The 16616-nt window shown below is 40.5% G+C and overlaps 1 protein-coding gene across 1 annotated transcript in view; it reads left to right on the top strand.

The window, feature by feature from the left end:
• The window catches only part of LOC140741900 (protein bassoon-like), a 473005-nt gene that overhangs the window by 283706 nt on the left and 172683 nt on the right, over window positions 1-16616 (top strand). Inside the window, 2 exon segments of the mRNA XM_073072438.1 lie at window positions 10397-10495; window positions 12589-12644. Coding sequence (XP_072928539.1) covers window positions 10397-10495; window positions 12589-12629 — 140 coding nt within the window. The 3' untranslated portion in view covers window positions 12630-12644.

The raw sequence follows: 16616 nt of genomic DNA on the forward strand, positions 1-16616 counted from the left end.
ATTAACACATTCATCCTCAGAATCCTGAAGGCAATGGTAAATATGATGATCAATGTCTCCCTTCACTGAGTAGTGTCCCCAAAACATAGGTAGTAGTCCATGTCTTGCGGCTGCTCTTTGTGGGCATCATAGTCTTGTGCAGTTGGGACAGGGTGATTCTTTGTCTTATAGATGATCCATTCTCTTGTACGCTGCAGTAAGTGGGCTGGTGATGACTGGGGGCTTCGTCTCCAAATATGCACGGATGCAAATGTTATCTGCATATTCAATTTGATAGATTTTACAAGTTTAATTATCATTCAACCATATATGAATACCCATGGATACAGCCAAATGAAAGAGCGTTCCTCCGGGGCCAAGGTGCAAAGCACAGTACAAGCAGTCAAGCACTGCACAAAGCACATACAGCACATAAAAGTTAGCAAGTGAACATACAATCACATAATAAAAAACTATAGCCTAAGTCCCTGAGTGGCATGGCCTGTAAATTAATGGCACATGGGTGCTATTGACAAGAACAAGCAGTTCTGTGCAGTCCGCAGACGAACGTATGCACACACTCGCGCGATCCAGCTTGTCATTCCACTGATCAAACATTGGAGGGCAGCACCAAGGGAAGGTGCCAGTCCCTAACCCAGCATAGACTCCACTCTGTACGGCCTCCAGCATCTCCTCTTCTGGACTGCTGCAACAGGCAAGCTTGTGGTTTGTACCCAAGAACTTAAAACTCTCAACCCTCTTAACTTCAGCACCATTGATAAAAACAGGAGCGTGTGCACTGCCTCCTTTCTGAAGTTAATGACCAGCTGTTTTTGAGGGAAAGGCTATTGTCATGATACCATGTTACCAAGCTCTCTGCTTCCTTCCTGTACTCCAATAGAAATGACCCACTATGCTGGTATGATCTGCAAGCTTGCAGATGGTATTAGAGCAGAGTGTGACTACACAGTTGTGAGTACACAAGCAGCAGAATAGGAGTCCGATGATGGAGCCTCGTGGAGCACCAGTGTTTAGAATGACCATGGCAAAGGTGTTGCTGTTGTGTTCTCTCACTCAGGAATTCAAGGATCCATTTGCAGAGAGAAGTGTTAACTCCTAGGTCTCAAAGTTTGGTGATGAGTTTGCTTGAAAAGAAGTCAATAAGCAGCAGTCTAACATGGATGTCTTTACTGTCCAGATGTTCCAGAGATGACTATAGAGCCAGGGAGATGGTCTCCTCTATCGACTTGATTCAGCAGTAGGTGAATTGCAGTGGGTCGAGATTGTCTGGGAAACTTGAGTTAATACATGCCATGACCGTCCTCTCAAAGCACTTCATAGTGGTGAATGTCAGAGCCACTGAGCGGTAGTTCTTAAGGCATGTTATCTTATCTTCTTTTGTACTGGGACGACAGTGGTCTTCTTAAAGCTGGTGAGAATGTCAGATTGAAGTGCCGAGGGGTTACAAATATCTGCACATACTTCCACCAACAGGCCAAGAACACTGTCTGGTCCAGATGCTTTCTGAGTGTTCACTTTCCAGAAGACTGATCTTATATCTGCCGTGGTGACTGTGGGTTCGGGTCTATTAGAGGCTGTCGGTCTTGGGTGGTAACATGCCAATCCCCTTCTATTTAAAATGCGGGAATAGAATGCATTAAACTCATTGGGAAGGGATACACTGTTGGTGATGCTGCACAATTTTGTTCTGTAACCCACAGTGGCATGTAACTGTCAACTGGTCTGGGACTCAATTTTAACTATTATTGTCCCTTGGCATCTCTGAAAGTTTCATAGAGGTTGTATCTTGATTTCTCGTAAAGGTCTTGATCACCCGATTTGAATGCTACAGTCCTAGACTTCAGTAGGGACTGGAGGTCCTGGTTCACATATGGGCTCTAGTTTGGGACCACCTGGACTGTTTTTTTTGTACCCAGTCTTCAACACACTTGCTGATAAACTCCAGGATGGTGGTGACATACTCATCTAGGCTAGGAACCGAGTCTTTGAACATAGATACTTCTACTGCCTCAAAGCAGTCACATAGAAGCTCATCCATTTCTTTGGACAAGCTTTGTGCAACTTCCTGTATTAGATGCTCTCATTTCAGCTTTTGTTTGTATGCAGTGAGAAGGAGCACAGTCTGCTGTTCTGATTTACCAAAGTGTGGCTGGGGAGTCAGCTGGGTGGGTATCTTTGGTTATATAGCAATGGCTAAGGGTCTTTGTGCCCCTGGTGAGACAGGAGACATGTTGATGGTAATTTGGTAACACACACTTGAAGTTTGCCTAGTTGAAGTCATCGTCTATGACGAAGAAGGCAGCAGGGGGTCCCATTTCAAGGCTGTTGATGACAGAGGATAGTTCATTAAGTGCAGGCTTGATATCCATCTGAGGTGGGATATAGCCTGCTCTCAGAATAACTGAAGTGAACTTCCATGTTAGGTAGTGTGGGTGACACTTCACTGTTAGATATGCCAAACTGCTTGAACAGGAGCTTGCCAGAACTGCCACGTCTGAATACCGCAAAACGTTGATTAAGAAGAAAATTAACATCGGCAAATTTTTAAAGGTTAAGGCACATTCCCTCAACTCAAAAGCATCTGAGAGATTAAAACATGATATGTGGTTGATCACAAACACGAGGAAATGTGTGTGTCGTTATATGTGATTGATGCAGCTTCTGCGTTTCTCATGGAGTTGTTGCAAAATGAAGGTCATATCCACTGTACCTCTAAATGGACAGAATCCACACTGATTCAAGAGAGCAGGGAGACCTCTGTGCAGTTATTGCATTGGAACAATTATCACACTATAAAAAGATGCTTGTGCTGTTAATTACACAATTTGGCTTTCCTTCACAGGTTTAATGTGTAATTACTGTGGATATTCATGGAGAGCTGAAAATTGCCCAGTAGCTTTTGACAATCCGCAATTTAAGGAGTTTCCTTTGACTCGCAGCGAGTTGCAGTTTGATTATATAAATCACGTTGGTGTGCCTTGTTCAGAAAGTTATTTATGCAGCCACATTTTCACACAAGGAACACAAAGGGGAGAGATGAATCCAAAAGTTGGGAGAGGGCACATAGACCGAAATAGACTTCATGTGATTCTGAGATATGTTTAGAAAGATGGGACATAATAACAAATTGGATGAGAAATAAATGAGAAGAAGGGAAATATTAAGTAAGAGATGATGGCAGATGATTAGGAAAAGCTAAAGCTGGCCTATTCCCATAAGTCTTGAAGAAGTGGTGCTAAAATTTTTTTAATATGTTAGGCCAGTGGAAGTAAGGAAGATATTTGTAAATGAGGGGACAGGCTAAAATCTGGCTTAAAGAATTCATTGTCATGAAGTGTGGGCTGAAAGATCTTTGATCAGAACTTCAGTCATATAATATTTCTTTTTGTCATAGGCACGAATGAGTATGCCTGAGTGGAACATGTTTGTTCCTTTTAGGTCAAAGCACACATTGCATTTATTCAGCTGGTTACCAAAGCTTGGTAAATTGCATGGTTCTTGTGACTCAGTTTCCAAGTTGGAATCCTATAGTTTGACTCATTCCTCATGGTGTGCCAATTTTGAGCTGTGCCAGTTGAAGTTCAATTACATTGTCCAAAGCATGTCTGTGAGTCGGTAATTACAGCCCAATCTAATTTTCTTAGCTTTACTTGCCCAGCAGCAACATCATATAGAGAGATTATTTTAAAAATAAAGTGCTGTAAATGCTCTGCAAGTCAGGCAGCGTCTGTGGAGAGAAAGAAATAGTGAATGTCTGTTTTGTGAATTGTATTCAGAATTCACAAGATCTGCAGTCTTTTGTTTGCTTTTTGATTACCGAATTATCTAAATTGTGCAGCCTGTTGTAGAGTACTCCAGAGTTTAACTGCGCATTTTAAATCTGTTTCTTTTGACCACAAAAACTTCTACTGAGCTCCGCCACATTTCAGCACATTAGAAATGACTTAAAATTGATCCTCAGCTTGTGGTTCCACTGGCTACACCTTTTGAATATGAGATTCAAGCTAATTGTTGCAGATAGCCCAAGCAAGCTCAGGTATCCCAAGGAAATATTGATGTTCATAGTCCCTGTTCCCAAAGAATCAATAGGAACCCATCCTCTTCTCTTCATCTCTGCAAGCAGCAGTATCTCCACAGGCAGTGGCTTTTCCAGGGCCATCATCACATACTGTATGTTTATGACTTTCTGAAGAGATTTGCAGACTTTTCAGAAACCAGAGCTCTTCATGAATAAGAAGGGTTGTTCAAGTCCTGGTTAGTTATGAGGAGAGTTTTCTCAGTGAACGCTGGGTATTCAGAACCTTCACATCCTTGCCTAATTCTTAGAGAGTCCATTTTACAAACCATTGTTTCAATGGCTTGATCTTGGGAGGATAAAGACAATTGGCTTTTTTTCAAGCCTCTTGTTAGTAAATTGATTTATTTTTACATGTACAAGATGCAGTGAAAAACTTGTTTTGCACACCATTCATATACAGTAGATCAATTCATTTCAGAATCAGGTTTATTATCGCCAGCATATAACATGAAATTTGTTAACTTAGCAGCAGCAGTTCAATGCAAAACATAATCTAGCAAAGAAAAAAATAATAATGATAAATAAAATTTTAAAATAATAGGTAAACAAGTAAATCAATTATGTATATTGAATAGATTTTTTTAAAAAAACATGCAAAAACAGAAATTCTGTATATTTAAAAAAGAGTGAGGTAGAGTCTAAAGATTCAATGTCCATTTAGGAATCGGATAGCAGAGGGGAAGAAGCTGTTCCCAAATTGCTGAATGTGTGCCTTCAGGCTTCTGTACCTCCTACCTGATGGTAACAGTAAAAAAAGGGCATGCCCTGGGTGCTGGAGGTCCTTAATAATGGATGCTGCCTTTCTGAGACACTGCTCCCTAAAGATGTCCTGGGTACTTAGTAGGCTAGTACTCAAGACGGAGCTGATGAAACTTACAACCTTCTGCAGCTTCTTTCAGTCCTGTGCAGTAGCCCCTCCATACCAGACAGTGATGCTGTCTGTCAGAATGCTCTCCATGGTACAACTATGGAAGTTTTTGAGTGTATTTGTTGACATGCCAAATCTCTTCAAACTCCTAATAAAGTATAGCCGCTATCTTGTCTTTATAACTACACTGATATGCTGGGACCGGGTTAGAGAGATCTTGACACCCAGGAACTTTGAAGCTGCTCACTCTCTCCACTTCTGATCCCTCTATGAGGATTGGTATGTGTTCCTTCATCTTACCATTCCTGAAGTCCACAATCAACTCTTTTGTCTTACTGACGTTGAGTGCCAGGTTGTTGCTATGGTACCACTTCACTAGATGGCATATCTCACTCCTGTACATATTTCAATGGTGTATTGAAGTAGTACCAAATAAAACAGTAACAGAATGGAAAATGAAGTGTTACAGTAAAGAAGAAAGTATAGTACAGGTAGACAGTATGGTGCAAATTCACAACAAATTCAGTATGGTGAGGTCAAGGCTGACTTGTCCTACTAGGAAAACATTCAATCCTCATAACAGTGGTGTAGAAGCTGTCCTTGAACCTGGTGGTACATCCTTTCAGGCTTTTGTATCCTCTGCCCAATGGGAGAGGGGAAAAAGAGAGGATGCCCAGTATCGGTAGTATCTTTCTTTATATTGGCTGCTTTACTGAGGCTGTGAGAAGTGTAGACAGAGTCCATGGAGGGGAGGCTGGTTCCTGTGATGTGTTGAGCTGTGCCCACAACTCTCTGCAGTTTCTTGCAGTCATGGGTAGAGTAGTTGCTATACTAATATGTGAGGCATCCAGACAGGATGATTTCTATAGTGCATCGGTAAAATTGCTGAGAGTTAAATAGACAGGCCAAACTTCTTTAGCCTTCTGAGAAGTAGAGGCACTGGTGAGCTTTCGTGGCAGTAGCATCAATGTGATTGGACCTAGGCTTTCGGTGATGTTCACTCCCAGAAACTTGAAATGCTGAACTCTCTCGACCTCAGCATTGTTGATGTGAGCTGTAACTTGTGCATCACACCCTTCCTGAAATTATTGGCCAATTCCTTTGTTTGCTTGACATTGACAACATGTCACTATCCATTCTCCAACTCATCATTATTTGATATATGGCTCTAACTACACTGGCATCACCTGCAAACTTATACACGGAATCTTCTTCTTGTGCCCTTAACTCCTGGTGGAGTTGTCAGGGTGTCGTCATGACAAGCTTTGCACCAGTCTGTTCTATCTGTCACGGTTGTGTGCCAGGGCCTGAGTCACCACAAATGTTTTCCCCATCCATTCTTTAATGTTGTCTGTCCATCTTTTCCTCTGTCTGCCTCCCCTCCTTTTCCCCTCCACAGTTTCTTGTAGAACGGTCTTTGCAAGGCCACTGGATCTTCTTACGTGGCCGTACCATCTCAGCTTTCTTTTCTTCACCATTGTGAGAAGGTCTTCATGGGGGCCAATGTGGTGCTGGATGGTCTTGGTGACCTCCTCGTTTGTGATGTTGTCCATATATGAGATGCCCAAGATGTTGCGATAGCATCTCATTTCCAATGCCTGTATCTTCCTCTGTAGCTCTGCTGTGAGGGTCCATGTCTCGCATGCGTACAGGAAGATGGAGAATACCAATGCACGCAGGAGTCTGATCTTGTACTTCATGGTGATGTTGCTGTCCCTCCATATTATCTTGAGTTTAGATAGTGCAGGCATTGTCTGTGGGTTCTTGCCAGGACTTCTGGTCTTGATCCTTCATCACTGATGATTGCCCCCAGGTATTTGAACTGCTGCACTGTCTCAAGTTTCTGACCATGGACTGAGATGTCTGTTTAGGCATTTGCCTTGAGCTTGGATTTCTCGGCAGGTTATTTCCATTCCAAACTTTGTGGAGGCTCTGTCAAGATGGCTGACCAGGTTGGCCAGTTTGTCCTCTTTTCCTGCAAGTCCATCAATGTCGTCAGCAAATCTTAGGTTTGTGATGTTCCTCCCTCCGATGCTGACTGTGCCCACGTGATCGTCAAGGGCAACACTCATGATCCATTTCGGAAAGACGTTGAAAAGAGTGAGGGAGAGGAGGCACCACTGGGCGAATGACTTTCATGATGAAGTCACCGGCCGGGGCAGAAAGGTTCTCAGATGAACTATAATGGCCACGTGTTCACGACCAAAGTGAGCCACCTAGTTGGAGGAAATAGGCCATGGTCAAACCTGGAGAGGGATAGGCTCCGCCAGGTTTCAGATACCCAAGACACACCGCATGATGAGCACACGGAATCTGAGAGTTGATACAATGGAAGTTATGGGATTCGCTTGAGAATGCCATCAATCTATTCAATATTAAATAGTGCCGTCTGCACCAGTCTGGATGTACACACTATAAAGGTCTTCATAGATTGCCTGTGACATTCTCTACAATCCAGTCAATTGGAGAGCTCAGCTCTTCCCCGAGGGACCACAGGAGGAGATATGATCCAAGGATTAAGAACATCAGGCAGAAGTGCCAGTGCGTGAAAGTCATGAGCCAAGTCACCTTGCATAATCAGAAACGCATTTAGTTGTTCATAAGCATCTCATTGTACAGTTCCAATGCAAGCACCAGTTTGGGGGGAAAACACAAAATGCTGCAGGTGCTAGAGATCTGAAATAAAGTCAAATGATGATAAAATGTACAAATGGCCAGGCAGCAAGTATGGAGTAAGAAAGAATATTACCAATTTGGGCCAAAGATCTTTCAGCAGAAATGTTTTCTTTCCACAGATGCTGCCTGAACTGCCTCATATCTCCAGCACTTTTGCTTTTATTCTTGTGTGGAACTAATTAGCCATGCACAGAACTGTAGTCATTTATTCTCATTGGAAAAGAGCCCAAGGCAAGGTTTATTGACCCATTCCCTCTATTCCTTTCCACTTCATTGGATCTTACACACTCAGATGCTCCAAGCGCTTGGGGAACCTTATGGTCTTGCAGAGATCCACGTTAAAGGTTGGAATGTGATGCGCTAGTAGAGTGGCCAAGAACTAACAGCTGCACCACCTTCCAGCTGGATGCGTTGCGACCATAATATAGACTTACTGCCAGCCAAAACTGATCGGTACCAAATATGCTAAATAAACTAATACAAGTTTAATACACAATAATGTTTTACCATCCCTGTAATGGAATTTATGAATTCTATTATCTTTTTTAAGAAAGGAACAATATTAATTGTATAATGAATTGAAATTGGTTCATTGCTGTAACAATGCAGAAGTATTTAAAGCATCAGCTTATGAACTTCTAAAAATAGTTAATGACATTCAAATTTTGACGTGGAATAATATGGAATATAAAAGTCACAAGAACATAGGAACAGGAGTAGGCAATTTGACCCTTCAAGTCTGTTCCTACCGTTCAGCATGATCATGGCTAATCTACTCTGGCTTCATCTTCTGTTCTATCCAGTTTTTCATGGCCCTCAGTTCAACATTTTTTCAATACTTGAAATACTTCCAATAATCTAGTGTCTACAACTCTCTTGGGCAGAGAAGTCCGGGCATTCAGCAACCACTATAAAAATAGATTTCTGTGCACTTCAGTTTAACTTATCTTGTCTCTTACATTGGCCCCTCATTTGAGACTCTCCCACTAGTGAAAATATCTCACCAGCTACCCTGCCATGCCCCCTCAGAATCATAGATGCCTCAGTAAGATCACGTCTCATGTTTCTAAATTCCCAAGAATCTATACCCAACCTTTCTAGCCTCTTTTGAGAGGGCAATCATCTCATCCCAGGAATTACCCTAATGAATCACTTCTGGAGTGTCTCTGAGCTTACTATATCCTTATTTAGGATTGGGCACCAAAACTATGTGCAATATCTGCAGGTGTGGTTTCACAGCTTTGATTGTACTAGATGGGCTGAAGGGCCTGTTTTGGTGTTCTAGTGTTCTCTGAATCTAATATGCCATTGGCACTGTTGCCAGATTTGCCTGCTTTTTGTGATTCATGCAGTAAAAAACCTAGACTGTTCTGTACCTCCCATTTGCAGGCACTCTTCATTTTAATTCCTCCTACTGAAATGCATAACCTTACAAATTTCTCACTTCAAAATTCCGTTTAACAAGCTTTTGTTCAATCTATCTACATTCAATTGCAGGGTCACAGCATCTTCATCACTGTATGCCCTTTCTCTAATTTTACTGCGGTTGACAAGCCTGGATACCTTGCAGTTACTCCCCTCCTCCCAGGTGATTAAAATAAATAGCAAATAATTGAGAGCCCAGATCTAATTTCTGAGTAGTCCACAAGGTACAAGTACTCGTGAGGTGTTTCAGTCCCATTATAAGCGTCAGTATTATTTCTTCTCCATACTGCTGAAATTATATTGATGTAACAAAGCAAAAAAGCTTGGAAAATAATGTTTTAATTGGAATAATGCTGGATATAGAAGGAAGGATGGATGTATTCAGAATATAATTAAAAAATGAACAGAATAGGGTTTAGATGCAATTTTGCCAGCATAGAAGATTTTTGGTATTTGTGTTTCCTGTACTTTTGAGACATTATTGCTATCTGAAATCCTTTCAAATTATGGTACTAAGTGACATGTTCTTGACAGATTCTTTTTTTTTCAGAATTTTTTTCCAAATTCTGATCCCATTAGTCATGAGATCCTGGAGACTGTGATCTTCCCTGTTCGCTATTTTGGTTCCATAAACACTTATTTGTCCATTTCCTTAAGATGCAATATCCTTCATGGAAATGGATTCCATTAACAAGAGCTAAATCTTTACATTGTTCATCACATCTTAATTCAGACGTTTAAAAAAGCTTTGTTTTTGTAACTTTGCTCTAATTCCTTTTTGAAAATTTTGGAACTATTGTCAATATTGGAATGTCCATCTCCTTTGCCATTTTAAGTAGAAAAGTGCCATGAATTCTATGTTGATAACATCACTTTGCCGTGTCTTTAAAGTTGTCCATAATTTCAGAGTTTTAAGGCCTAAGGTTACCGTTACATGACAATATAGTATTTCCATATTAACTTTGCCTTTTGTTTGACTCTTTAATGAGTGTGCTGGTCATCCTGTCTGGGTTTACTCTGGAGAATTCCTGAAAGTAAATTGAAAGACAGGATGAAATAAAGAACCACAAAGACTGTATGAAATGCTTGACTTGTTCTGAGTCATGTGTTCGTAACTGGAGTTCAGAAAGGGTTGTCTTCAAACATGAGCAATGAGAAACATTCTTAACACGAATCTCTGTTGGAAATTGTATTTGTGGCCATGAAATGGTACTGAAAACGGGTTCAGGTGCAGCTAAAATCCTGTCACCAACTGAGTCATCTAATGCAAGGAAATAATTTATGGAGGAGTTGGAATTTGCAACAAATTGTAAATGTTTTGTTTCCTCTTTTTTTTGCTTTGACAACAGGTCAAAAAGCAGGTGAAGAGAAAGAAGGTGACATTGGAGCATTTGTTTCCAAAATGTTGCCTGGTGGAGCTGCTGAGCAGGCTGGGAAGCTGACTGAAGGTAAAAATACTGTTATATAGGAAGGGACAGAAATATCATTGTAATGCCAATTGTTCATCAAAGTTACGTGTCAAGTTTGTCAGAAAATCCTGTTATTTTCCATTACTTCCAAGTTATATCTCAACTGCTTTCAAATTTCCCTCTCCTTTCGAGCTATATGTATAACATACAGAAGTTTTACTTCTTATGGTGATAACTGAGCAAGAAATCTGTATTTGAATGTATACCTGTAATATTATACTGGTTAAGAATTTAAGAAAATGATTATGGAAGAATCATGCATTTCTTTTTCTGACATTAAGACCTATTAACAGCATCATACACAGAATGATGGAGGAACTCAGCAGGCCAGGCAGCACCTATGGAAAAAATGTACAGTTGATGTTTCGGGCCGAGACCCTTCGGCAGGATAGTAGGTTTAGTAGAGTCATCTGTAGTGTAAATCTGTTTTGGTTCCACCTCCTTATAGTAGTCAGTGAAAAACATTCATTTCATTGAGTTTGCTCCTTCTTAACAACAGTGATAGGGAATCATATACTTGATTTATCTTGCCCAGTTATACCAGTGAAGCAATGGATTCTCATAATTATTCTGATTCCTGTAGACAATGAAGTAAAAATCCAGTAAAACTACCCAATCTTCACATCTAGGTTACTCTTAGTGAATCCTTCCAAAGAGAACCCTCTGTCCATGAACTTTATCTTCTGTAGTAACATTGATATGACATATTATTGATTTTATTTGGACTGATCCTTTATTTCCCTTATATATCTCTTATACATTGGTTATGTTATTTTCCTTTCACATTATGTTGACTGTAAGTGTAAAATTATCACTTTCTTACTAATGGATTCCATACTCTTTCTCTGATTTATAGCCTGTATTTTCATTTTCCCCCCCTCTCTCTCTCTCTCCTTTTTTGAACAGTGGTATTTCATTTGCTGTTTTCCATTCAGATTCAGTTTTATCATTTATACATCAAAACATACAGTGAAATATCCTTCTTTCTCCTTTTTCAGTCCTGATGAAGGAAACATTGACTGTTTAGTTATTTCCATAGATAGTCCTGACCTGCTAAGTTCCCACAGCATTTTGTGTGTGTTGCTCTGGATTTCCAGCACCTGGAGAATCTCTTGTGTGTCTGCAGTGAAATGTATTGTTTGAATTAACAACCAACACAACCTAAGGATGTGCTGGGGGCAGCCTGCAAGTGTTGCCACACATTCCGGCCTCAACAGCATGTTCACAGTGTTCAGCAGAACAACGTCAACAAAACAACCTCAGCAAAACAAGCCCCTTTCCTCCCTCCCATCCATCTACCCACCCACATACATAACATACAGTGCTCCAAACCTAGGACAGAGTCAGTTTAGAACCTTAGGGGGTTTTGGAATGTGATCATCAGTGCATCCACTATTTCTGCAGCCACCTCTTTTATACCATTGTTTTACTTATTGGGAAAAAATAAATATGATCAAATTAATCTGTGAGGTCTGCAGAACCTTTATTCAGAAACCGATGAATATCATGGAATTGTGTCAAGTTTTTTTCTCTGCTCTGTTTGCTTTGATTGGCAATTTTAGTGGTACTTAAACCCAGTGTTTCAATGATTAGCATTCACAATGTAGCTTGTTCTGAAAAATCTCAACGAAGTGTAGAGGTCTTGGTTATTGACTCTTGAAATTAGACCTTGATCAGACATGCAACTTTAGCATGATTAGGTTCTTGACAGAATGATTTATTTGTGACTATAGGCCTGATTATAAAAATATGAATGTAACTATGATGCTGGAACATTGGAGTTCTGAGGGGGTTTTGACATAACCGCTAATTTCTGTCACTTTTCAAATCAAAAGTGCATTGTTTCATTTATTAATTGTTAATCATAATGCTCTTTCTTGTTATATCAAACCATACATGATCTGCTCTTTTGACTGAAGTTGCACAGTGGGTAATTATCTAACAGGAGCTGTCTGAAATGTTTAATTATTACGTTGGACTTCTTCCAGTTTTAGACTTACTGTTTATCATTCAACTCAGGTTATAGTTGAATGAGTAGAAAACTGACGATTGTATTTTTCATCTTTGTGTAGGCATTGCTTCTTTTGGCCGGAAATTAACTTCATTTTGGTGATCGCACTGTTGTAAGGTACGTGGAAAGTGTCTTTTGCATCTGGTGAATGGCTAAGAGAAAATGTTTTGTCATCCTACACAGATATTTGTATGGTTTATGATTAATCTCAGCCTGTTATTTTCAAGGATGCATATAGTATTCGTCTAAATCACTTTGATTTTCTTTTTTCCCTGATACCCTGAATGCAATGATTTCTACAAAATAGGACTTACATGACTTTAGTAGTCTTTTAGTACCTCTCATGAATCTGACTTGTATGATCTGGATTCAGGAAATCAATAGGATGATGGATCCTATTGCATGAGATGTGGTCAGAGGAAGATGAGTTCAGTAAAATCTAAGGATGTGGTCATGCAGCTAGTAAGTGGAAAGAATTATGGAAGATGAGTAAAAGCTGGTTAGTCACATGACACACAAGACCTTATATGTGAAAAACAAATGATGACTTGCACCAGGTGGCAAAAGCTCTCTTAGAATTAACAACAATTTCTGCATCAAAGACATGGAATCATTTCAGGCCAATGATTAATTCTACAAGCAGAGTGCAGAGTACGTTGCCAGATCAGGAGAGTTCACATCTGCAACCATCACTGTGCAGCAAAGTACTGCTCCTGCCAGTCAATATATTTGGATTTTGTATTTAGTTTATGAAGGAAAACCATGCGCTTCACAGTCATAAAAGGTACCAAATTTAAGAGAAATTTACTGATATGTAAAATAGTAATTCTTCCAAATTAAAACTTGATTTCAGAACAAGACAATATAGAACAAACTGGGAGCAAAATTCACTAAATAGATGATTAATACCTGAATATATGGTAAAGTAGTAATACCATGAACTAAAGCCAGATCTGTGGAAAAGGTCTTACCATTAGCTTAACTAGTGTCATTATTTACAAAGGTTTGACTACAGACCCATTAAACCACTAAAGGTTCATTGGTACCAAAAATGAATATAGAATCTTTTAAAAAGATAAAAAAATTTAGTAGTTATTTTTCTCTAGTATGTTCTTGAATTGTTTCCTATAACTTGCCAGATCTGCTCTGTTGCAATTACAATGTCTTTAGTTGCATTCTAATCTTCTTCAACTTTTCTTGAAGCATAATGGGAAGTTATTTGATCCATTGAGTACCAACCCCAGAGAACTCCCATTAGCCCCTTTCCACTACTTATCAAGTATCAAGTACTACTTATCAAAATCGTATCCACCTGATTTTCCTACTACCCGTGTATACAATGAGAAATTTACCGTAGTCAATTAAACGCATGCCCAACATATCTTTGTGATTTGGGGGCAGGGGGAGTGAAACTGCAGGACCCAGCGGACCACAATGACATCACTGGAGATCAGGATTCAGTGATGTCATATGATCAGACCAGATCAATGGGACATTGAGCAGCAGCATTGCCCAAGGTGCTGTTCTTTAATGCCAGGAATATGCCTAGAGGTCTCCACCTCAAAATTCCATTGTTGGTTTAGTGTGCCCGATGTGACTACAATGGAAATGTAGTGACAGACCTGTAAGTCTGATGAATGCATTATTTTTGATGTGAGATTTTTCGGGGAGGACATAACATGGAGGCAGGGAGAGGATGGGGTGTCTTTCAAGGCTAGGATTTTTCGCAGTCTTCTAGGTTTCAGAGTTTTGAGTGTTATGTGCCTATGGCACATATGAGGATTACCAATTCTCCTAAACTTTAATTCCAGAGCATAAAACCCAGCAGAGGTCACCAGATTTTTCTGTTCTTGTTCAAGATGAAATTATATATTATTTTGACATCCATTTAAAATATTAAGATTGAGATGTATGCCTATCCACCCATGGATTCAAAGTTCATGTAAATTTATTGTCAAAGTACATATGCCACCAGAGACAACCCTGAGGTTCACTTCTTGCAGACACAGTAAATCCAAGAACACAATACTGTAGAATCAAAGGTTGCACCCAAAATGACAAACAACCAATGTTCAAAGGACATCAAACTATGCATATATAAAAGAGAAAAAAAAATAATAATAAAGAAATAAGCAATAAATCTCAAGAATATGAGATGAGAGTCCTTGAAACTGAGTTTATAGGTTGTGGAGATTGTTCTGTGTTGGAGTAAGTGAAGTTGAATGAAGTTATCACCTCCGGTTCAAGAACCTGATGGTTGAGCGGTAATAACTGTTGCTGAATCTGGTGGTGTGTGTTCTGAGGCTCCTGTACCTCCTTCTCGATGGCAGAAGTGAGAAGAGAGCATGGCCTGGGTGGAGGGGACATTGATGGTGGATGCTGCTTTCCTGCAACAGCACTCCCTGTAGATGTGGGGAGTGCTTTACCCATGATGGACTGCGTGCATTTTGTAGGATTTTCAGTTCAATGACATTGGTAATTCCATATGGAGGCTGTGATGCAGCCCCTCAATGTGCTCTCCACCACACATCTATGGAAGTTTGTCAAAGATTTAGATGTCATGCCGAATCCTCACAAACTTCTAAGGAAGTAGAGGTGCTGCTGTGCTTTCTTCGTAATTGCATTTGTGTGCTGGGTGCAGGATAGATCCTCTGAAATGATAACACTGAGGAACTTAAGGTTGCTGACCCTCTCCACCTCTGATTCCCCGATGAGGACTGGCTCATGGACCTCCATTTTTTCCTCCTGAAGTCAATAATCAGCTCCTTGGTCTTGCTGACATTGAGGGAGAGGTTGTTGGTGGGGCACCATTCAGACAGATTTTGAATCTCACACCTTTGATTGCACCAATGACAGTGGTGCCTTCACCAAAATTAAATATGGCATTGAAACTGTGCTTAGCCATACAGTCATAAGTGTAAAGTGAGTAGAGCAGGGGGCTAAGCACACAACCTTGTGGTGCACCTGTGCTGATGGAGATTGTGGAGGAGATGTTGCCAATCCGAACTGACGGGCCTGCAAGTCAGGAAATGGAGGATCCAATTGCACATGGAGTTATTGAGGCCAAGATCGTGAAGCTTACTCATTAATTTTTGGGAGGGGGATGTTAGTATTGAATGTCGAGCTCTAGTCAATAAAGGGAATCCTGGTGCATGCATCTTTGATATCCTGATGTTTTCAGGGTTGCGTGAAGAGCCTATGAAGTGGCACATGCTGTGGAAGTGTCAGTAGGCAAATTGTAGCAGATCCAAGTCACTTCTCAGGCAGGAATTGATATGTTTTTATCACCAGCTTCTCAAAGTACTTCATCACAGTAGATATAAGCATGATTGGATGATCGTCAATGAGGCAGGTTAGCACATTCTTCTAAGGTAAGAGTATAATTGAAGCCATTGGGTACCTCCGACTGCCGATGCAGGTTAAAGATATCGGTGAACACTCCAGCCAGTTGACCAGCACAGGTATTTAGTACTCACCCTCATGCCCCATCTGGGCTGGATGCTTTTTGTGGGTTCACCACCCTGAAGGATGCTTTCACATCAGCCACAGAGATCGAAATCACAGTGTCATTGGAGGCTCTGGGTGTCTGAGCTGCTACGGTCAAAGTGAGCAAAGTAGGGATTGAGGTCATTCAGGAGCAAAGTCTTGTCCCTTATGTCAATTGGTTTGCCCATTGTAAGAGGTAATAGCATTCCAGCCCTGCAACAGCTATCGAGCATCTTTCAGTGATTCACATTTGGTTTGGAACTCCACACGTGAGTTGCCTTGCTGGAGATCATACCTGAACCTTTTGTATTTTACTGATTTGGCCCTCAGCAGATTGTGGATCCAGTGCTTCTGATAAGGGAAAACTTTGAATGATTTTATGGGGACACACTCGTCTATGACTATATTTGTGAAGTCTGTAACAACCATAGTACATTCATTCAGATCTTCTAATTAGTTCCTTGAAAAGGCCCATTCTGCTGACCCAAAGCAATCTTATATCCGCTGATCTACCTCCCAAAACCACGTCTTTGTTGTCCTTATGTCTGGGGCCTTGCTCTTTAACCTGTATTCAGGTAGGAGAAGGACAGCCAAGTGATCAGA

This window comes from Hemitrygon akajei, chromosome 19, assembly GCF_048418815.1.
Source record: "Hemitrygon akajei chromosome 19, sHemAka1.3, whole genome shotgun sequence".
Taxonomy (NCBI): Eukaryota; Metazoa; Chordata; class Chondrichthyes; order Myliobatiformes; family Dasyatidae; genus Hemitrygon; species Hemitrygon akajei.